Genomic DNA, 23,564 nt, shown 5'->3' with positions numbered 1-23,564 from the left:
TTGATACTTTGATTTCACAAAAAGTAACACATCCATTACAAATCCAGCTATAGCGTCAGAAGTATTCACATTCATATTCACATTATTTTAAGGTGGTATGTGAGGCATTATGGAAGTGCTCTAAGCATGTTTTGAACAGATTAATTGAGTAGGGCAAAATACACTGATCAATATGCTTTTTGATTGAAGCAAATCTTCAAAATACTGTTGTGTTAGTATTGAACAAAATTGGACAAATTGGGTATCAAAATGCACATACGTAAACCACCTGTCTTTCTATCTACCTTTTTTGACCAAAAAAGCTTAAAAAAATCAAATTTTTGGACTTTTTGTATACTTTTGCAAATTTGAGGGGAGGGGGTGCGGTGGGTGCGACGCACCCCCTGGCTACGGGCCTGGTTAAAATATTATGAATACGATTAATGGTTCTGGAGCTATAGACGTATTTATAATGGCTGTGTTACTTTTTGTGAAATCATTAGTTCATTCTCCATCATGATCCCAGGGTATAATCATAACATTTTGTATGGCCCTTGAGAAGTGGCATATAGTCTGTATGCAATGAACATGTTAAGTGTTTTTGTCTCTGAAAGAAATCTTGTTACCATTGCAAATTCAATGTAATGCATTGTGGCAGAAGGTAATGATGAGAATGTTTATCCAAGTTTGTACAAAGATTGGGAAAGTCGTCTGCTATTTTTTGAAAGTGCTTGTTTGAATTTTCATTAACGGTTTGAAAACAGATGCATTTAAATGGAATGATAATAACATTGTCTGTGTGATTTGATGTCTGATTGATAATTTGTGTTTGTTGTACTGTATAAAGTTGAATTTTAATTTGTTTCAAGTTATTATCGAGAATAGGAACATCAGTGTTGTCAGTGATTCTAAAATTCTACTGGAAAAAAATAATGGTTTGGTAGAGGGGCCGGAGTGCCACCTCAGAAAAAAGTTTTTTTGTTTAAATCTGGATGAAAATAATACAAATGAATGTTAAATCAACCTTCTCTGGATCATGTTGCCCTTCCAAATGGGACAAAAAAGTTCCTAACGATCTGGCTTTTGCCACCTAAATGAAAAGGCTGGCAGTGGCGGCGGCAAAATTTTTTTCGGGGAGGGCATTGAGGGGCAAAGTAAATTTCAGGGGGGGCAAAATTGTAGCAAAAAGGGAATTTTCGTAATTTTGGGTTTTTACTGGGGGGCAACAGGGGGCCAAGAGTTTTTTACTGGGGGAAACAGGGGGCCAAGAGTTCTGACTGGGGAATTTGCCCTCATGCCCCCATGGTGACACCACTGAAGGCTGGTTTAATAATATGCATGCAATCATCATTGGCATATTAATTATAACTTATTCTTCATATTATTTCAACTCTTTGTGTTTACATTGAGGTTAAATTGGTAAGCCAGAAAAAAATTGTTTGATTGTTTGTAGACCCTTAAGGGTATGGTTGGTCGATCTGGTGTTTTTGGTGTTTTTTTTTTTTGGGGGGTTATATAATTTTTAAAGGTCATGGCCAAAATATGTATACCTAATTAGCTTAATAAATAGCCCATATATGTGTGAATTGGGATATTTCTTTGCTGTATACCATTTTTGTGTGTATACCACTGCATCATTCATGCTTTTAGAACAAATTAGAAATAGAAGTGTTAAAGAAATTGTTTAAAAAACTTTTCAGGATGTCAAAAATGTTGAAAGAAAAAAACCCTTTTGTGGAATTTTGCCTAACGGTTAGTGAACTCAGTTCCCTTAACTAAATTACCACCCATTCAAGCTGAATACAACCTTTGCCCAGTGTAAACTAAATGTAATTAGTCTCTGTACATTCTCTATATAATTTTATTATTTTCTTGTTCGTTACAATTACAGAGGTACAAATCAAAGCAGATAAAGCAGGAAGGGGTATAGCATGGCATGGGTGGTGTCAAGCTGGATTTAGCGCAAAATATACTGATGATGGTAGCAGTCTAATACTTGGAGCTGTGGGTTCTCTAGCCTGGAGGGGTAAGTGTGGGGTACATCATGGGGAATGGGGAGGGGTATAGCATGGCATGGGTGGTGTCAAGCTGGATTTAGCGCAAAGTATACTGATGATGGTAGTTCTCTAATACTTGGAGCTGTGGGTTCTCTAGCCTGGAGGGGTAAGTGTGGGGTACATCATGGGGAATGGGGGAAGGGGTATAGCATGGCATGGGTGGTGTCAAGCTGGATTTAGCGCAAAATATACTGATGATGGTAGTTCTCTAATACTTGGAGCTGTGGGTTCTCTAGCCTGGAGGGGTAAGTGTGGGGTACATCATGGGGAATGGGGAAGGGGTATAGCATGGCATGGGTGGTGTCAAGCTGGATTTAGCGCAAAATATACTGATGATGGTAGTTCTCTAATACTTGGAGCTGTGGGTTCTCTAGCCTGGAGGGGTAAGTGTGGGGTACATCATGGGAAATGGGGGAAGGGGTATTTTGGAACAGCTTGGCATGTCAGACAACCAGTGTTGATTGTGATACTGTTTGTGAACTGATATTTTATGGAATGATCAGTTATGGAATGGTTTCGGTAATCCAGGTATTTCATAGTGGTAGGGAAAGGGAGGGGAGGGAAATGGAAGGGGTGGAGGGGAAGGGAGGGAAGGGAAGGGAAGGAAAGGAAGGGGAGTAAGGTGAGATAGAATAGAGGTACTTTGGCTTTAATAGTAATGTCATGTATTTATGTACCTGTTGTATTTTCAAGCTGTCATCAATTCACCAAAGAAACCATTTGAATTACATAGGGTGTTCCTCAAGGCTCTTTCAATTGGTCCACTTTTAAATTGTCTCATTTTAATCTTTATCAACAGGAAGTATTGTGTCAATCACAGATATCGATGGTTCAGCCAGAGTATCTGATGTTACTAGCTGGTTCCCACCAGAAGAAGAAGATGAAAGCTACATAGGTAAGTGGCACTCACATGAATCCTTTGGAGCCATTAAGATTACCCAGGGTTGCCAGCATTTGGCAGTTAGAAGTAGCCCAATTTCCACTCAAAGGCACCCAAAATTTGGGCACTTTTCGCTAATTTGAGGGAAGAATTCACCCAATTGTTTGGGTGAGCACTTGAAATAATTGACATTATTTACACATACGTGTGGTCATAAAACATTTGAAAAGGGCCATTGAATATTTGGAAATAGTCACATATGGGTGGGAGTATGGGCAAGACGAAGGAAAATTACCTCAAGGGGTTCTCATCTTTGGTTTAGGTAGGAATGATGTGTCGTTGCGATTTTGAAACCATACTGCTGGACAACACTAAGGCATTTTCAATATGCAGGGTAATAGACCTTTTGGCAAAACCCTGTGATTACCGACATGCAGCAGATTTTGGCTCTATATTGAGGGCTGAGAACCAGAAAACTCACAATGAAAACCATTGTGAGTTAAGGCTTTGTGGTTCTCAACCCATGCTGTTCCAAAAGGTCAGTCACCCCAACTTATGTGTTAATTGGGATTGCGGTATAAAAACCTAACTTCATTGTCTTCTTATGCTGTCATTTTGCCTTTCTATAAATGAACACTTCCAAAATAGTACGAGTAACGTTGAGCCACAAAGCTGAATCTGCTACTGTTTAGCAATATAGGGTATAGATTTCAGCTGTTATCACTAGCTTCGATATTTCCTTTATACTAATGGGATTAAATGGCCTTTAAAGGAAAAGTAAAGGTGAGCAACAAAGTTTAATTTTGGGTGAAAAAATAAAGGATTTGACCACACCCGTTATGTTCATGGAAATAGAGTAGGCCTATCTTAGATTTCTGTTTAGTGGTGTGAAGCCTATCTATAGCCCAAATGCATGCTAAGGAAGCTGTCTTTGGAAACACCCCCAGTCACTACAAAACTGCCTTTTTTGGCTACTTGCACAGTCAGAGAGGGGGGGGGGGCAAGGGCTAGCTATCTCCGGCTCCCCCAGTGCGACATATTTCCTCCGCTTCCATCTGTTGCATGGTGGCTGTGCTAAAATGTAAGATTTTTTGTACTTTTCAGTGCACTTTTGATTTGGACCATTTTTGTCTCAGTTGCCCCCCTTGAAGGTTGCCTTTCCCCCTTTGCACCCCCTGAAAAAGTCTAGGCTATGCAGCTGGATCCCCTCCCATAGTCTTACATCCTGGGTACTCCAGGCAGTTATTCACAATATAAACAGTGGTTTACTGACTCCAGTTGCACTTCTGTTGCACTAGATAAGTCTAAAAACTTGTCGGAATGAACCCTAGGAATGAACCAGCAAATACATAATGTTTCAGCTGTTATGTATGTAGGGAAATATCATTAATGCGAAAAGTAAGAAACGAAGCATGAACAAAAGTTGTTATTATTAGTGAAATTTTGTGCCAGTCATGAAGCGGTTGGTCTCAAGCATAGTCTCATGAGTTGTAAACTTCAGTGAGTAGCAAAGAAGATAAACAGACTTGCTAGGAACTTATCACTATTTGTTTTGTCATATTTTGGTGTCACAATTGACATGCATAGGTCAGAGGTCAGACAGTGCAGCTTCCATAGGAACATGAGAAAACATGCTTCGTTTCCCTCAATTTGATAATCAAAATGGACAGGACCATGATACAGCTACAGGGTGTCCTAAAATTATTAGTACGATTAGAAGTATTCCATCTATGTACAAGCATTTATATGCCTATCAATGAAGAGGCCCTTCACAGAATTACTGCATTATTTGGAAATTTTTCAGCAAATCAATTACCAATACAGGTGGCTGTACAAACAAGTATTAGTCTAATACCAAATAATGTTGTAAGTTTGTGGTGCGGTCTGCATTAGTCTTTCGTATCTTTCATCAAAAACGCTCATTGATAGGCATATATTCTTGTAGATGGAATTCTGCAACTTATTCAAACATATCCCCGTATCAGTACAACAAAGTTTGAGTGTCTAATTTTTTAAATGTAGGGTGGATAGTATTAAAAATAGAATCTATAAACCCAGATAAAGCTATATGATATTACTCATCATTTATGATTTTATATTGTATGATACAAATTTTGAACGAGTGTAGCTTTTTTGTTGAAGAAATTCAATATTTTGATCATTTTCGTATAGTCTGCGAACTTGTAAATTGAACCGTTCAATTAAACGTAATGATGAACCATGGTGAACAATACATTTGCAGTTTTAATTTTCACCTTGGTGGCTTGTACGCCTAATTCTCTTAGCGCGAAAATAAACACTCATGAAATGTTCGCAACAAAGGGTTATCGGTGACTTCCTCATTGGTGTCAATTTTGTCTGTAGAAATTGATATGATTAGTTCTGAAGGTGGCCTCTACCTAGGCGAAATGTCAACCGTGCTAGCATGGTCAGCCATGGTGGCTTGACCATGGTCAACCATGGTTGCCATGGTCACCATGGTATACCATGGTCGACCATGCTTTAGCATGTCCGAGCATGGTCAGCCATGGTCTTCACCTCACTTGACCATGGTTGACCATGGTCACTTTTAAGTATACCATGGTCAACCATGCTTTATCATGGGTGAGCATGGTCAGCCATGTTCATCAACTCACTTGACCATGGTTGACCATGGTCACTTCAAGTATACCATGGTCAATCATGCTTTAGCATGGGTGAGCATGGTCAGCCATGGTCATCACCTCACCTGACCATGGTCACTTCAAGTATACCATGGTCAACCATGCTTTAGCATGTGTGAGCATGGTCAGCCATGGTCATCACCTCACCTGACCATGGTTGACCATGGTTACTTCAAGTATACCATGGTCAACCATGCTTTAGCATGGCTGAGCATGGTCAGCCATGGTCATCACCTCACCTGACCATGGTTGACCATGGTCACTTAAGTATACCATGGTCGACCATGCTTTAGCATGGCTGAGCATTGTCAGCCATGGTCATCACCTCACCTGACCATGGTTGACTCTGGTAGGCCCTGCTGGGTAGTGAATGAAAAAAAGCGCCCTCTGTTGTTATTAATCATTATTTAATGCGTATTTACAACGCGTTGTGAATAAATATTTGACACCATAGAATATAAAAACTAGTAATTTGATAAGTTAAAATAAGATTTTTAACGGAATAAATCTAAATAATATGATTATGCAGTTTATTCCGTTAAATATTTACCCAAATTTCCCTCATTCTTCAGGCCCTGCCCTCTATCGGGTGCTAATTTAAAGTTTAAGCTTGATTGCTATTGTTTCTTTCTATTATTTCTTCCTTGATTGCTATTGTTTCTTAACCATGGTCAAACATGCAAATTTTTGACCATGGTTGACCATGGTCACTTTAGATAGACCATGGTTGACCATGGTCTCTGGCCGTGGTGCCATTTTTCAAAAACATGGTTGACCATGGTTGACCATGGTCAAAAACATGGTTGACCATGGTCAAAAACATGGTTGACCATGGTCAAAACCCTGGTTGTTGAACTATGGTTGACAATGGTTCAACCATGGTCAAACATGCTAAGTTTTAACCATGGTTGACCATGGTCACTTTAGATAGACCATGGTCAAAAGGTTAACCATGGTTGACCATGGTCTCTGGCCGTGGTGCCATTTTTCAAAAGCATGGTTGACCATGGTTTGACCATGGTCAAAACCCATGGTTGAACCATGGTTAACCATGGTTAACCATAGTTCAACCATGCCTTTTTCGCATAGGTAGTAGCCCTTGTTGATTGTCAAATACATTGCTTCTATTGGCAGAATAAAATAATTTTTGTACATGTATCATGTATGTGATTTTGTAAGAGCTGCCAAAATCAAATTTGCTGTAAAAATATATTCATGTAAACAATCAGTTGCAGTGGCAACATTTTCTCAAATAAAATCATAAATTAAAGCCTGGATTATGCTTCATAGTTGTTAACGAATATTCATCGCTGGATATGTTTTTTTATGATTTTAATAATATTTGACGGGATGTATAAAATAAAACATGCACATGCATGACTTGCCATTTCACATTATAATGAAATATACAGAATGAGACATGGCTATGGCAAGCCAAATATACAGAATAAGACATAAACTATGGCAAGCCAAATGCTTAAATGGTATAAACCTTTTGCTTAAGATGTTAGCTAACAGTACAATGGACGTGCAAATCTGACTTTGCATGATAGCTGCCAAAAGATGGGGGTGGGCCTTACAGCCTCCGCTGGATCCACCCCTGCTGATGCATGAAATGAGCCAAGCCAGGATATACTGTATAAGCTCCCTTCTTTCCGTTTTTAAGTTAGATTTTTTCTTCGCATGATGTGACATTGTCCTGAATTTCTTAAGAGTTCCTCTCAATCAAAAACCAAGAAAAGAATCCGCATGGATTAAATCTCATTGGGATTCCAATTCATCCTCCATCCCTGTAATATTCTGTCACTGTCATCAGCACAGCCCAATTTTATTCTTTTGCGTTGTTTGTTTTCATTCACAGTGCTCTCGTTCTATTTGATCGGGTCACATGTGCGCAAAAAATTAGCGCTTGATGCGTTACATGTATTGGTATTCATATCCATGTATGCATTTGTTGGATTCAATACTCTGTGGAATCAACCAATCTCTTTAAGTGTGTTTGTGACCGAGTGAGGGTATTACTTTCCATGATCACTTAAGGTGATATAGATAGCAGGGATATGATTCTTCAGGATTTTTCTCCTGATTTCAGGATTTTTTTGTGGCCAATATTTATTCAATTTTATAGATTTTCAGCCTTTTTTGGGGAATTTTGGCCCAATTTCGCTTTGTTTTTCAGGATTTTCTACAATTACCTACTTACTTTCAGGATATTTCACAAGCTTTGAATCTCTCCCCTGTTTTCAGAATCTTTTTTTGTATATTTATATTTATTTATGTATTTTTGTATTACGGTACACAATTCAGCCTTTGGCTGCCATGTATTTATTTGTTTAATAAAACCTAAACCCAAATGTGACTTTTGGTCAAAAATGATTTTTGGTCAAAAATTGTTGACAACACAGGCCATCAAGTGCTGGTTGAGTCCAAGTGTTGATTATATTGGACCCTTATACTCTGTACAAAGTATAGGAAGGAAGATTCTGAGAACACAATATAATAATGATAATCATCTGACTGCCTTCAGTTTGTGCTTGTCATTTGCACATTAATGCTAAACTGAACACAACTGAACGATTTTAAAACTTTTTTTCTGATATTAATTTTTATTTCATCTCTATTTTCAATGGGTCAATGTTTTTTGAAGTAGAAATTTTACGATATGATCCAAGTCAGAATCACCTTAAAGTTCCTTCAACTCTTTTTAAAGCACTAGATGCTCAAAATATGGTTAGCTGGGCTTGTAATGTGGTTTGTGTATGTTACTCATGATCATTGGATTTTCAAATTTGGCTATGTTGTGGTAGTAGTGACTGACATAATTATGTTTACTTGGTTAATTTGAACTGCCTTAGTTCTGTTGCCATACGAAGCAAAGACTCTGACGTTAACTTGATCTCATGATTGGGTTTTATGTCAACTGTTGCACGGCTTTTTAAGCGTTGTCATGAACGAGGGAGGGGTGTGATATTACTAATAGCTAAGCATACTCACTGTAAAAGTTGCACATTTTCGTACAATAACAATTAAAACCAAATTTGCTTGTTCTTAATTTCACAAATTTCACGTTTTCTTCATACTTAAAAACTAAACAATTTTGTACTTTTTTTTTCACTTTTTTGCAAGAATGGAAAAGTGTGAAAAGCATAAAAAATAATGTAGCACAAAAAATACTGTACCACAAAAACTTCCAGCAGTGTGAAATTTTGACAGTATTTTGAAATTTTTTACTTTGATTGGTTAAGTCATTGGGTGAAGTCAAATCAGTTGAGTCACTTTCCAATTTCAATGGGGAAAATTGACAAGTTGAGTTGAGTGTTTATGGCTCCTACTACAAGTCTGGAATTGATAACAAACCAAATTCCTAATTACATTTGAAAGTGAAACAAATAGATCTAATTGTTTCCTGCAAGCTTGCATAAATGCTGGTGGTGAGAATAGATTGAAAATGATAACTTCCTATGATTGCTCTAGAAATCATATTCATTTTCAGCTTCCACCACAGATTATCGGGGGGGTGATGGGATTACCCTTTCAACTCCCTCTCACCCCAATGACTCCCTTTTTTGTTTTACTGAACTCCCTCTCACCCAATGACCCCCTTTTTTATTTTCCTGTCTCCAAAAGACCCCTTTTTACAAAAAATTTTGGGGAAATTTCTGATAATCTGGCACTGAATGACCCCATTTTTTTCATTATTTTTCACATTTTTTCAAGTTTTGACAAATTTTTGAAAATTTTGTATCAACTTTTACATCATAACCCAAAAATGTTCCCAGTCTCACTGAATGATCTCCTTTTTGGTCAGATTTTTCACAGTTTCATGGAAAGACCCCCCTTTTTGGGACCTTCTCACTGAAAGACCCCCCTTTTTCGGTTTCTAGTCTCTCGTCGAAAGACCCCTTGTTTTGAACTGCTGTCCGCACATCCCCATCACTTCCAAAGTCGAGTGCCCCCACTCCCTCAGGATTTGATGTGTAAGATCCACAACTGCACAATCCTTGGACTTATCCCACATGAACTGAAATTTGTGAAACAGGTCGTTTTAAAAATAATAATTAAAAACTTTAATGATTCAATGAAGAATAGTGTGCTTAAATTTATTTACTGAAACAGATCATTATGTGTCACTATTAAAGGGGGTAACCCTATTGGTTTTGGATATGGATTGTCTTTAAAATTACATAATAATATCAAATATCGCCTTCTTTATGCTGCTTTGTGAAAAAAGCGAGAGCTTTTTCAGCGTAAATGTGAATAAATAGCCAAATTTGCAATCCAATACCTTGGCCCGGCCCGTATTGAACGGAAAATATTTGTTTTTAACTCTTTTTCGTACCGTTTCAAAAAAAAGGGAAACAAAATATATTTCCCCTTGCAACATGTACATTTCAAATGAATATAAAAAAGTTTGGGTTAAAAATGGAGAGGGAAAAAACCTTCCACCACCGGATTTTAAAACGGGTACCTTTTGGGTAAAAACATAATGCGCTAACCAATTGAGCCATTTAGTCCACTGAGATCAAGGAATTTTTTTAACTATATACGGCGCACCGTCTCCTCGGCACTTCATGTAGTTTGCTTCTTTCACAGAATGTGAATGACGCAAAACCAAAGTAGCTGTTGAGGAGACTGATTATTCGCAATTAATTCCCTGTCCATAAATCCAAAGTAATTCTTAGTATTTACAAAGTGGTAGCCTCAAAAGGCTGCTGTGCTTCATGATTTCTCCGGAAATACATCGACTTGGAGCGTCAAATTTCAGGATAGCAATGAGAAAAATAGTATCTATCATGTTATACCAAAACCTCATCAACAATGAAAAATATCGGGGGGATGATGCTGTCGATCGGGTCACGGACCTTAAGGTGTTGCGATATTCAAAACATTGATTGACCACTGACATTGAAATAACAATATTGAAAACATCCGACTACATTGGATATTTGGGACCCGCTCTACACACTAAAAACTACGGGGTTATATTTTCCGTGGTCATTTTGAATTGACCACGTTTGGGGTTGTTTTGACCCTTCAAGGGGGTTGTACTGTTTTAATTTGACCACATTCACGAGGTCATTTTAGCCACGACGAACGTGGTCAAAAACTTAGTGGTCATTTTGCCGATACCGTCGCGCATTGATATCAGTTTCAATCTTCCGCTTTGAAAATCTCAATTCATAAATGAGTTTAAACATGGGCTGCAATTAATGTTTGTTGATTAATAAATAAAACTAATTTTTTGACCGAAGTTACCCAATTTGTCAACTTTATAATGACTTGCATTTGAACTATTTGCACACACGGTGTGCATCGGCTCACGTGGTCACATCAGCGCCATATTTGTTCTGATTGTGCAGCTCAGCGGATTGTCGTGTGTGCTTGTCTGCATGATGGAATATGAAAAGTTAGTTGAAAAGTGAGACTGCAAGGATGCATAGACCCTTGTCTATGCACGCAGATTCATTCCAATTTCATGCTGTCGTGGCTGGTGTCTTGGCTGCAGTTGTTATAAGCTTATATCATGTAAGCTTATAATACGTGAACTGTCATAGGCGATGAATGACTGTGTGTGAGTGTGATACACAGATGCATTTTGCAGTTTGCTGTTTATGTAATGCTTTCTCTGTGCAGAAACACACTTATGTCCTGGTGGGACCAGCATGACCATAGGCCTACTAAAAAATCCAAACAACCCCTAAATGTGGTTATTGAGTAACCCTATAAAACAACCCTTTCAAATGGGTCATTTCATTTGACCCCGAAATGAGGTCATTAAGTAACCCAATAAGGCAACCCTTTTGAAGGGGTCATTTCATTTGACCCCGAAATGTGGTAATATTTTGACCCCAATGGGGTTACTATTTGACCCAAATACGTAGTCATTGCAATGACCCGACCAATGGGGTCAAAATGACCCCGTTAGTGGTATGGTGTTTAGTTGATAACTATGCTGGGGTCAAAAATGACCCCGTTTGGGTAATTTTTTGACCCCGTAGTTTTAAGTGTGTAACGTAATGCCTGCACAAAATCAACTAAATGATTTTTGAGATATAACATATTTCAAACCTTTACTTCCAAACTTTAAAATCATACCAATCATGTATCAGTCACTTGTAGCAATGATATATACTGTAATTTAACTGATTTGCTTGTAATTTTGTCCCCTTTATTGTTAGAAAAGTACTAATGAATTCCCTTTTTCATGTCAAACACTTTGACAATTTGATGATTTCAATGTTGTCAATGTTAATAGATTGAAAACATTGACAAGTCAAAACATCGCAACACCAATAGTCGCTGTAAGCATTCTATCCCATTTTAAAACCTACATGATATGCTCAGATTTATAAAATTTGACTTTCTTTCCTGGGATAATGAATAATTTCCTGTCACAGAAATCACAACTTAATTTTGTGGTCATATCTCGAAATCAATTTGAGTGACAAGAGGAGACTTATGATGCTTTATATGATCGCTTCATATTAATAGTCTTATTCGTTTTAATAATCAAAACCAAAACGTATTTTGATGAGTCTCATGGTGGGTTATCAAAATAGAATGATATCCCATAGCATCTCTGTGGCCTAGAGTCTGTTTCCTCTGGTCAAAAACACCTTTGACCACTGACCATACAACCTACGCACTCTGTGTAGGCATTTTGATCAGTTGGACAGGAGAGTTGCCACAAATGTTGAGCCCAAATTGGGGTTGAGTCACACTGAGTGCATTTTGAGATAAATGACAAAGAACATCCATGTTATTTCAAAGCAAGAAGGTGGTTTATGCAGTTTAAATGCTCTTTACCATTATTTCACTATAATATTTGCACAGAGAGTGTAAATATTCCCTTGTAGTAGAAACTTACCCCCTTTTATTTCTTCAATTAGTGTCTGTATAGCAAAAAAATTTCAAATGGTAGATTGACGGTGGCTGCTGTTGAACTTACCACCCAATTTTTGCCTAACCATAGCATTCTATGGAACAAGAAGCAGTCAAATTGCGCATTAAAACCATAGAAATCATTCAAAAATCGCTCAATTGGGTCACCAAATGACAGGTTTGGCAATCCGGATGGACAGTGAATAAAAGGGCCAGTTGAGAGGAAATGAGGGACCTTGTTATTGTTGTTTAGAGGAAGATGCCATTTCCTATCTAGGGAAGGATGATTGCCTTGTCTGGGAGCTAGAGGAATATTTACTGCTTGAGTAATAACACAGTATTGCACGTAGTGTTTTCCTGTCTTTGTATGCGTGTGTATTTTAGGTAACCTACTATAAGGGTCTATTGGTATTGATGATATCCTTGTGTTTTTATTATAAACACAAACTGATGAATCTTTGTTTTAAAATGATTACATTTTAAGTTTGGTGTTTTCTTTTAGCATGCAATTATATGATTCTGAGCCATACAGGCCCTGATGATGTCCCTTTCTATTTTGTAATGTATTGTGATTGGACTTTATTTATTTTCAACTGAACTTGTCACTACATATGATTAAGGTTGAAAATTTTAATGGAAGCGTGACTATTAAGTCAGATTTAGACTCCACATCACAGTGCGATGCTGTGATGCTATAAAAACCAGGTGGTGGTCGCCGCGCATCCTCTAAATTCAGTAAATTTTCATCGTCAACCATGTAATTGAATGGGATTATTTTGAAATTTTAAAACGCTTGAAATATCACAAACAAATAGGCCTATGTTAATAAATAATATAAATACAAGATAAAACCGTTGGGGTTCGATAATGAACAACACAAAACTAATCAAGTATATTAAAAATGTCATACGGCCGGGCGGTTTCACAAGTTGCCGGCTCTCTCATGTCACTCGCCGCCTGATAAAAACTTATAACTGAGCCAGGTTTTTACGAGCTCTGCGGTGAAAATTCTCATCACGCTGTGGAAATTTCAGTCTGCGATGGCGTTGGATTTTGTTCAACTTTTTCGCATTGTGCTGCGATATCGCAGCCATGCATGCTTGTGATTGGCTGCTTGAAAATCAAGGTCAGCAGAATGACCATAAAAGGAGATGCAGACCCCGCATGCTTTTCAAACATCACATCACCGCGCAATGAAATTAAAATGTACATTTCAATTTCAATGCGCAATGCTGCAGTGTTTCAAAAGCATCACATCACGCTGCGGAGTCTGAATTGGACTTTATAGTGTATCGTATGAGGTTAATATGTAAGCCCGAATTTATTATCAACTTTAAAGGTAGGTATAAGCTTATGTGGTAAAATAAGGAATTTGAAGACAAATTATTGTCATTTCATGTGAATAAATGTGTGGAAATGCACAAATTCTCATTGTACTATAGCCAGACAGGTAAAATAATAAAATCTGAAAACCCCCTAGTGATAGACAGTAGCATGACAGGTCTCAATGATTGCATTGCAGTAGCCCTTGCACATAAACTCGGCCTTTAAAACTAGGCCGCACAAAGCTTATAATATTGGGAGCTATTGGGTATATCTGTTGCCCATTGATGCAGATTGGTTCAGTTCTACCTCAATGAACCTTAAAAATTATACTGTGAACCTAACATACAGAATTTTGTTTATGTAAGAGAAATCCAGCTTTCTTATTTCTTGGTGGGGGGGGGGGGGTTCCAGGCTGCATCATTTTGATGCAATATTATCATATACACATATACCGTTTTTTTAAAGGGACTGTAGTCACTGTACATATCATACCGCCTTCGAGCTTCAAAAAAGGGTTCATTTAGACTGTGCCAGGGAGCACACAAAAATTTGGTATTTTACACTATTTTGCTCCATGATTGGTGGGAAACAGACTCCTTACCCCTTCATCAGTGCTTTTCTCTCTCATTTTTTGTCAGAGGGGGTACTTTTCTCTTTCAATTTTGTCAGGGTGGAGAACTCTGCATCCCACTGGTTATATGCTATTATGCCTTAGCTCTTTCATTTTAAAGCAGAAACAGAGCAGGACCAAATCACATTGATTCAAACTGAAAACCACCATGTGTATACCCATGCATTGCTGTTCCACTTACAAACAGGCTATATCCACATTTTACTTGCTTTTTCTAATGTTATTTTTCTCACATTCTTAACTTCTGTCCCAATTCTCATCATGCATTTGGCAGTTTTTTTAAAAGCCGCCCCACTTTTCATGCCCCGGTGATCGCCCTGAGCTGTGTGGAGATTAAAATCCTTCTAAAACACCCTATTGTTGGGTTGTTAGGTTTTCTATAGCATTGAGAGAAAACATGCTTTACATGGACCATTAGTGTGAGAAATATTAGTATGTCGGAGATACGGCATCTTTGAGAAGTAAGAGCTCATATCTATTGTCCGCAATTATCTACAGGCCTTAGCATTAAAGGGACGGTCATGGATTTCCTGTACAAATACTTTGGCCTAACTGTTCACCAAATGACCATACGTGTGTGACCAGTTGGTCAGTTGCGGTTGTTCCATTTAGTACACTTTCCCATTTCACACATAAGTCAAAGCGGACACCCTCTTGACACCCTCTTGAAATTTGTATTGGTTTACAACAGGTGCATCTACCTATCTTTATCCTATCCAGTGGCAATGCAGGGAGCAAAAGGGCAGTTGCCCTCCCACCTCCCCCTCCTCCCTCCCTCCTTGCCCTCCGCTGTGGGATGCATACCACCCTGATATTTAAGATTTTAACCTTTTTTATGCTTTTTAGCCAATTTTTGACAATTTTCGTCAAATGTTCTTTGGAAAGTTTCTTTTCCTCCCTTGCTCCTATTACCCCCCTTTTCCCTTCTGATAAAGACTGATCCTATGCTGTCTTGATGTTAAATGTACATACATGTATGCATGATTGTTTCAAGCAAGTGTAACTTCTGAATTTTGATTGAAAGAGTTCAAACCTGGACAGTTCTAAGCTTGTCTGAAGGCAAACCCGCTAAAAACTTGAAAGAGTGTATATACTTGCTTAGCAAATCACTGATTGTCTCACATTATGTAAGTTTGGCTTGTGTGGGAGACAAGAGCGGAACTGTTATCCATTTGGTTGGACTCCTTTGCTTCCTTCCCCTGTCTCAGACCACAGAGGTTATTCATAGGACTAGGCCTTGAGTCAAAATGATCTGTCCCAAAATAGCAACAAAATATGTGTGTGTTTCCCCAGAGGTCTTAACCAAGATTTATAAGGTTTCCCCCTTGATGTGCTTGTGGGTAAAGGAGGGGCTCAAGAGAAAACATGGCATCATTAGGTTGGACTCTCTTTTACTATTGTGTGTATCAGCGGTGGTGGCTCCGGGGGTCAAATTTGCTCCGTAAGAGATCTTGCCCCCTCCTCCGCTCATAAAAACAAAATCACAAATTTATTGATTATGACACACTGAAATTCACTTTGCCCCCCCCTTTGAAAGATTTGGTAATTCTCATGGTTGTCAACTTTTGTGTTGAGTTGGGGGGTGGCCTGCCCTTCGTCAAACCATAAAAGGTGCAGTGCTACCACTGTGTATCACATAGACTTTGTCAAAGGACCATGTGATCGATACTGTGTGTGGAGCGCTGAATTGGGAAGGAGAGGGTGAGCCGCGAGAGTGGAGCTCATGAGCTGTGGTGTCTCTGTTTCTGTGAGTGTTTTTGTACCCCTAGATTCTCCCTATGGATAATGAGGTACATAATAGTTCTATAATATAGGTAAAGACTCAGTTTCAAAGGACCATGTGTCATGATCACCTTCAAATAGTAGCATACAGGGTGTCCCTGAAAGAACTGTATCATCTGAAACTTAATTGTTTAGGTATTTTAATGCCACAACTAAACATAACTAAATAACTGCATGGTGTGGTTAAGAAATAAATTTTGACAATTGACCACACCATTCGTGAAATATAAGAATTTTACAAAACTCCCTCATTTTCAAACCTTTCCACGTATTCAAATATCAATCGATGATCTGTATTTGGAGTGCTAATCACTGCGCTTCATCAGTGCATGAGGCGTATATTGTCATTGATGGATATTTTACTCTGTGGAACAGGCTGAAAAAGGTAGTTTCGTAAAATTCTTTTATTTCCAAAACCGAGCGGTCAATTGTCAAAATTCGAAAAATATGTGATAGCTGATATATTCCTCAACCACGTCGGTTATTTAGTTATATGTGGTTTATGTGTTAAAATACTCAAATAATTCAGTTTCCAACGATGCAGTTTTTTTCAGGGACACCCTGTATAACATTCTTCTGACATATGTGAGGGGAAGGGGATTTTGAGTTATGCTGAAGGGAGGAAACTTATTCGGACTATTATAATACTCTCCCCTTCCCTTTAAAGCATGATCCGGATCACTCCCGAAAATAGAAAAATCGCAATGGAATTTATTTTCCAATGGCATTTTAAGGGAAGCGGCTGTTGAAGGGTTAAATCAGATCCCTACATATTTGGACTACTCTGCCCCCTTCCCTATATATTAAGCCACAACGGTAATCACAGGACATTGTCTCATAGCACAGTCTATCCCCAAAATAGCAACATAACATATCCTTGTGGTTTCTGCTGTATACCTAAAACTGGGTAGCCGCCATAAGATTTCCATAGACTTAGATTGCAGCATAGACCCTAGAGAAGGCTCTAATGATTCAAGTATGCAGGTGTGTTAATTTAAGGAGGCAGGTTCAGATGTCTCATTTGTGAGTAAGCAGTTTGAGGCAAAGGATGCTATTTAAAGGACAAATTATAATTAAAGACAGGGATAAAAAGAATTTATCGCGTCTGATGTCATTGTCAATTACGATCTTTGATTGGTTTATAAGCGCGTAAAAGGAAGACCGATCTATCTGGTGCTGATCGGAGAAAAGGAATAGCAGCAAATAAAAATTACGTACTTTTACAAGGCAAAAAGCCCTTTTCTAGGCATTGTTGACATGGTGCCTTCGCCAAAGAAAGTTTCCTACTATCAAGGCCTAACTTTTGAGATGGTTTGCATGTTTGAAGGTGCAAAATTAACAATAAGGCGCACGGTTATACCGCCGCGTTCAGCAAGTCATCATCACGACAATTGTAAACAAACCGAATTTGATTGACAGATGACGTCAGACGCGATAAATTCTTTTTATCTCTGTCTTTAATTATAATGGTTAATTATTTTAAGGTGTATTCTTTAAGGATTGTTGTACACTTATTTAGTTTTTACTTTCATGTATGTGAGCTCTGTAAAGCACATTAAGACTTCTGTATGATGCACTATATAAATCTCTTTTATTAATTGTTATTATTATTCTGTGATTAGGTTTGTTCCAAAAAGTTGTTCAAAAATGTGAAGGCTATGTTATAGCTGTTCATAAAATTACGTGAAAGCTACATTTTAGCTGTTCCAAGCATGTGACAGCTAAGCTACTGGCTCAGGTCAAGCTTACAACTGCTAAGTAACAGCCCCAGGGGGGTCACTCCCATTGTGGCCTGTACAGTGTACACCATCCTCGATAATGAAAACGAGTAAAAAGGGTCGTTTTTTGTGGGTAGGCACGATATGCGCGTATCGCGTTTAGGGTGTCAAAAACATGAAAAATTGGAAAAAAGGGTAGCAAAATTGCTATTGCTAAACACGTGAAATGAAATTTAGGGTATGAAATTTGATGTTAGGAATGAAATCCCTGTTTAGGGTGTCATTTTAGCCAAGGGTTAAATCCTTGTTTAGGGTGCTTTTCAAAAGTTGATTACAGGCCTCAATGGGAGTGACCCCCGGGTAACAGCCTAGTGAAGGCTTAATTAGCTGTTCAATTTGCAATTTGGTAAGGGATGTTATTGTTGCAAAATCTGGATTGGTCGGGCCTGTACGGTTTGGTTTTCCATTGCCCAAACCAAAGCATATTCAAATGGTAACATTCTGCATTATAAGCGGGTACATGTGTACAAAATAGTCTTGGTATCATGTTAGAGGTAATAATTATAATCTTCTTCTTTGCCATTTCGGTATTGATTTTATCAGCGTAAAATGTCCATTTTCATAATTGAAGACATTGATTTGATCAAATCAGGCCAAGTTTAATACCCTAAAAGGATGCCACTATGACCTGCGCATGTACAGCCCAAAGTGCTATCACCAATAACCAAAATGAGCTGTTGCAGTTGAATCCATACACCCCCTATGGAAGACATGGCCTTAATCTCCCACAGAGGGGTGTAGATTTCAAATGGAGTCACCCATTCAGGTAACCATAGGACCATCTCACATGATCGCCTATTGCAATTGAAATCTGTTTACCCCCTATGGAAGACATGGCGTTAATCTCCCACAGAGTGGGTGTAGATTTCAAATGGAGTCAGCCATTCAGGTAACCATAGGACCATCTCACATGATCGCCTATTGCAATTGAAATCTGTTTACCCCCTATGGAAGACATGGCGTTAATCTCCCACAGAGTGGGTGTAGATTTCAAATGGAGTCAGCCATTCAGGTAACCATAGGACCATCTCACATGATCGCCTATTGCAGTTGAAATCTGTTTACCCCCTATGGAAGACATGGCCTTAATCTCCTACAGAGGGGGTGTAGATTTCAAATGGAGTCACCCATTCAAGTAACCCGATTTCAAATGGAGTCACCCATTCAGGTAACCCGATTTCAAATGGAGTCACCCATTCAGGTAGCCCCATTTGAAATTCACACTCCCCGTATGGAAGATTAGGATCCTGTCTTTCATCGGAGGGATGGATTTCAACTTGAATCAAGTTCAAGTTTGCCTTTTGCCTCATTTCAAGTTGGCATTTAGCCCTGGCATTAAGTTCAGTTACAATAATTTGAAGCATTTCTGGCCTCAAAAAAAGCTGAAACAAAGCTCTATAAGTATGTATAGCTTAGATAAGAAATGTCATTGGCAAGGATCCTATTGTCTCTCAGTTTTATCATAACAATAAGACCCTAAATCTGACCACAACAAGACTGTTATAAAATCCACAGATAGTTCAACGTCGCAGGAAATTATTGAACTCTTTTTGAAAGTTAGTCATCGGAAATTATCTGGTTTCAATACTTCATCTCCCAGGTACAGTGTTACCAGTCCCTCACTTTGTTAGCCCAATTGGGTGACCTTTGGAGATTTTTACAGTTTATGACTGTTTTGTAGCCCAAAGAAAGCAGTGAATATAGATGAAAATTGGGTGTTTTTTTAGCAGTGTCACATAGAAACCAATACTTAAGTGAAAAATTGGGCAGCTTTACAGATTTGACTCTGCGATGTAAAGCGGGCAATTTTGGCAACCATGTGAAAGCGGACAGTTTTTGGCAACCATGTTCAGGCATGGAGTAAGTTAGTTTCAATCTTTGTCAAATAATATATTAATAATACACTCAAATAAGAAAAAAGTGTACTATTTGGACATCAGAAAGCGGTATAATTGTACACAGATTTATCACTTTGAATTGGTCATTTTGTAATTATGATATAGATCATTAGGCATGTCGCCAAGGAACAGATGATCAATTATAACACAGCTATAATGTACAAATTTGGCACGGTTGCTGGCACGGTGGCACCTACTCATTTTTTGCCAATTTCAATAAAAAGTGTCAAAATGCTTTGGAGATAATTTATCCTCTTATCTCAAATGAGCCCTGAATCTGAAATATCACAATTGTATAGCCCACCCCTAGGCCCTCATAATAAGGCTATTTCCCCCTGGCTTTTTTTGTACCATTCGAGTGGCTTTGTGGAAACTATGGAACTTATCTCGATAGCCCTATTAATTGGCAATAATTACCTACCTTTAATCACTAAAATGAAGGTAACTATTAAGTAATCATAATTATATGCCACCATATTTTACCAATTGTTACAAATTTTACCAACTTAGTGCCTCTTTACCACATCCCCTCAATTGATGAAGCTACCTTAACTAATCTTTGCACCCATCATTAATTAACAATAATCAGCCATTTGCAAGTATTTTTTCTTTAAAATAATTGTAGAGGATGATTTAAGCACTTCCCAGCAAGTCTTGCGGTTAGCACAGCTGTGTGAGTGAACATGACACCACTGCCCGCCCACTGCATACACACGTGCATAGTTAAATTTGAATTTGGACAGATATATTTACAATAAAAACACCTTCAAAAAGTTGGTCGATTTCACATTTTATATTATCTACAGAAGGTGTGAATTATCCTTCATGCATACATCACTTTAGATCTGAAATCGACCAAGTAATAATGACACACGGGCAATTCTAAAACAACATCTTTTGCACAGAGTTCAATGGGATTTGAAAAGTAAAGTGGCAGTTGAAACTCTAGTGATAACACTTTTACAGTGCATGATGGGGCTTCCTTAAATCATCCTCTGAAATAATTGCAAATATTAACCTTTTCTGTATGGTAGGATTCAAGTAGACTGAGTCATTTTCAAGCCAAGTAACAGAAGAGTACAGGACTGCCCCTGTCAAAACTGTTGTTTTAAATGCAATTAATTAAATTATAATTAAAATATTGACAAAAATGCAGATTTCTTGCAGTGAGCCCAGGATATAGATGGCACATTCAATTAAAATTGTTTACTGGTTGATTGTATTGTGTTTTTACAAAAACTTTCCTGACAGTTGTTACTAACAATCGGGCTAACAATATTTTATAAATTGGCAAAGAATAAGCAAATTAAAATTTTGACTAAAAATCGTATACTAAGGCTTTAAATAGTCAGATTGAAATAAATTAAATCTGAATCTGAAGTTCCATGACATGACATGACACCAAAACACACTTTGTTCCTCAGCACCATAGAACAGAAAAAAAAACAATTGAAAATCAGTTTGTGAATGTGTGAGTTTCCTTTTAATATTGTGAGTACTGTAGTAACAGTATCTTACAGTCACTTTAAATACTTTACATTTCAAAATCGCATTCTTCACAAACCTTGACTTTTTCAATTTACAAACACAAATAGTTGTCATTTCAATAAGAGTTATATATAAATGGCAGTATTATTCACGGTTGATTTCGGGTTGGGATACAGACCAATGGCTGTGAATAATCTGTTGTTTTTACACTTTCAATCAGGGAGGTGCATACAGAGTCATAGTTATTGAGTGGAGATAAAGATTGGAAGATTGGGATATGCACCAGTGCATTGTTTTGTGGCTGAATTAATGTCTTGCACAGTCAATCAGTGAGGTGCATGCTCGTTGAATGGAGTTCAGTTCAGAGTAGTCTTAATGGCAAGGTTGCATAGGCAGTGGAAGTGGGGGGGGGGGATACTCCCCCTAAATTTTTGCAAGGGATGATCCCCCCCATTATAGAACAACAAATAAATCAATAATTGCCCTGTGCATTTTGTACATACTGGCCCCTCAAATAGCAAAACGCACCTTCATTTGGGGCTATAAAAATAGTCTGAAATTGAAATTTTTCACAAAAAAGTCCCAATAAACCTGACCTCCATAAATTTTAATGCCTTCTCTGCCACTGCAAGTTGTGTCTCCAAAATATCACCATTTACTCTTTGAAGTTATGATGCTATGTCATTTGAAAAAGTCGGAGATGCAATAGAATGTTTATTGTTTAAAAAATTGTATTGCAATTTTCACCCAAATTATAAAAGTTTAAGAACAGACACAGTTTTGTTGGCAAATTTTGATGTGTTACGGTTTAATTTTAGTTAGGTTCTTCACCCCATTTACTTTTTGCAAAGTATAAAAAGTCCCAATTTGCAAGCTTAGCATTATAAAGCAAGAAAAATCAGGGTTTTTTGGCTTTTTTGGATAAAAAAGGTCAAACTTTTGGGAAGAAGGTCCACTTTTCACAAAATCGCCCCCCTCCTGCAAAAAGATGCACTTTTTCATAATTCGCACCACAAAAAGGGCCTGTCTTCTTCCTTCATACTTTTCTTGCTCATTCCCTCTAAGGTTTACCTTATTTCTTATCAGGGCTGTCAACTCTCTCGCATTGGCCGTGAGTCTCACGCATTGGGTCACTTTCTCACGCCAAGGTAGTATAATCTCACACCTATAGGTAGTAAATCTCACGCAAAAAGCTGGAAAATGAGTAAAATCTCACGCATCGTCACAAATAATTTGTTGCTCCTACCCCCCAGCTTTTCACATTCTCGAGCGCCGTGGCTCAAATAATCATGGTACAAAATGAATATTGAGTCGGCAAATCCCTGCACGCTCTGTCTCACGCTAAGCAATTCCAAAAAGTTGACAGCCCTGTTTCTTATAGAATTCTCTGGGCATAGACAACTTCATTACTCTTATTTGAAATGTTAGTCTTTACCTCACAGGACAGAAATCTGAGAATTGATTTCATGATGGTAAGCTTACTCTAGGATCTCAATCATGCTCATCATTATGGCACAGTTCTCCAACTCAATATACTTTTGCATGGCATAGAATGACCTTTGAATGTGTTCGGGTACACAAACTCATACACCAGAACTTGAGGTCAAATGTAGAGCTCTGGTTGTGAGATGGACAATAACAAACTGTGACATTGGGAGTGAGACTATCATTGGCTCAGTGTTAGTTAATTTAACTTGTCAATAAGTTTGCCCTTCAGTGGCTGCTTATTATGTATTTTTGTGCTGTAGAAAATTGATCGGTTCTCTTCCACATTAAACCACTGGTTACATTGGCATTTAATTACAGGATGTTATGGTGCGTATCTTTAAAGACTAGAGGCGATACAAGTGGATGATCATTTGGTATTTTTGAGCAATTTTAGGATTGACATTCCAGGCAAATCACAATAATAATTCATGCAATTTGTTTGATTTCGAGAAGGTAAAATTTAACAACGTTCTCACAAATTAGTAATTACATTGTGAAGGTTGGTGGCCTGCGACCAGCATCCACTGGTCTTCATTGTAGACTGATGTTGGATTTGATGATAGTGGAAAACTGGATAATTTGTTTGATATTTTATTTTTAAATATATTATTCATTGTATTTAAAATTCATTTATTATCTATTTTATGTATTTAGTTATTTGTTTTAATCATTGATTAATTTGTTGAGTTGCATTTGGGTTGTGGTGGATTTT

General features: G+C 37.9%; 1 protein-coding gene across 3 annotated transcripts in view; it reads left to right on the top strand.

Annotated features, from left to right (window-relative positions):
• LOC140150617 (integrin alpha-9-like) overlaps window positions 1-23,564 on the top strand; it is a 161,447-nt gene that overhangs the window by 63,781 nt on the left and 74,102 nt on the right. For all 3 annotated transcript variants that reach the window (XM_072172669.1, XM_072172670.1, XM_072172671.1), the window contains 2 exons: window positions 1,871-2,005; window positions 2,836-2,931. In XM_072172669.1, the coding sequence (XP_072028770.1) occupies window positions 1,871-2,005; window positions 2,836-2,931 (231 nt within the window). The remainder of the gene's footprint in view (window positions 1-1,870; window positions 2,006-2,835; window positions 2,932-23,564) is intronic.

The sequence above is a fragment of the Amphiura filiformis genome, chromosome 4, assembly GCF_039555335.1.
Source record: "Amphiura filiformis chromosome 4, Afil_fr2py, whole genome shotgun sequence".
Lineage (NCBI taxonomy): Eukaryota > Metazoa > Echinodermata > Ophiuroidea > Amphilepidida > Amphiuridae > Amphiura > Amphiura filiformis.
Note: the sequence above shows the minus strand (reverse complement) of the source record. Positions and strands in the feature narration are given on the sequence as shown.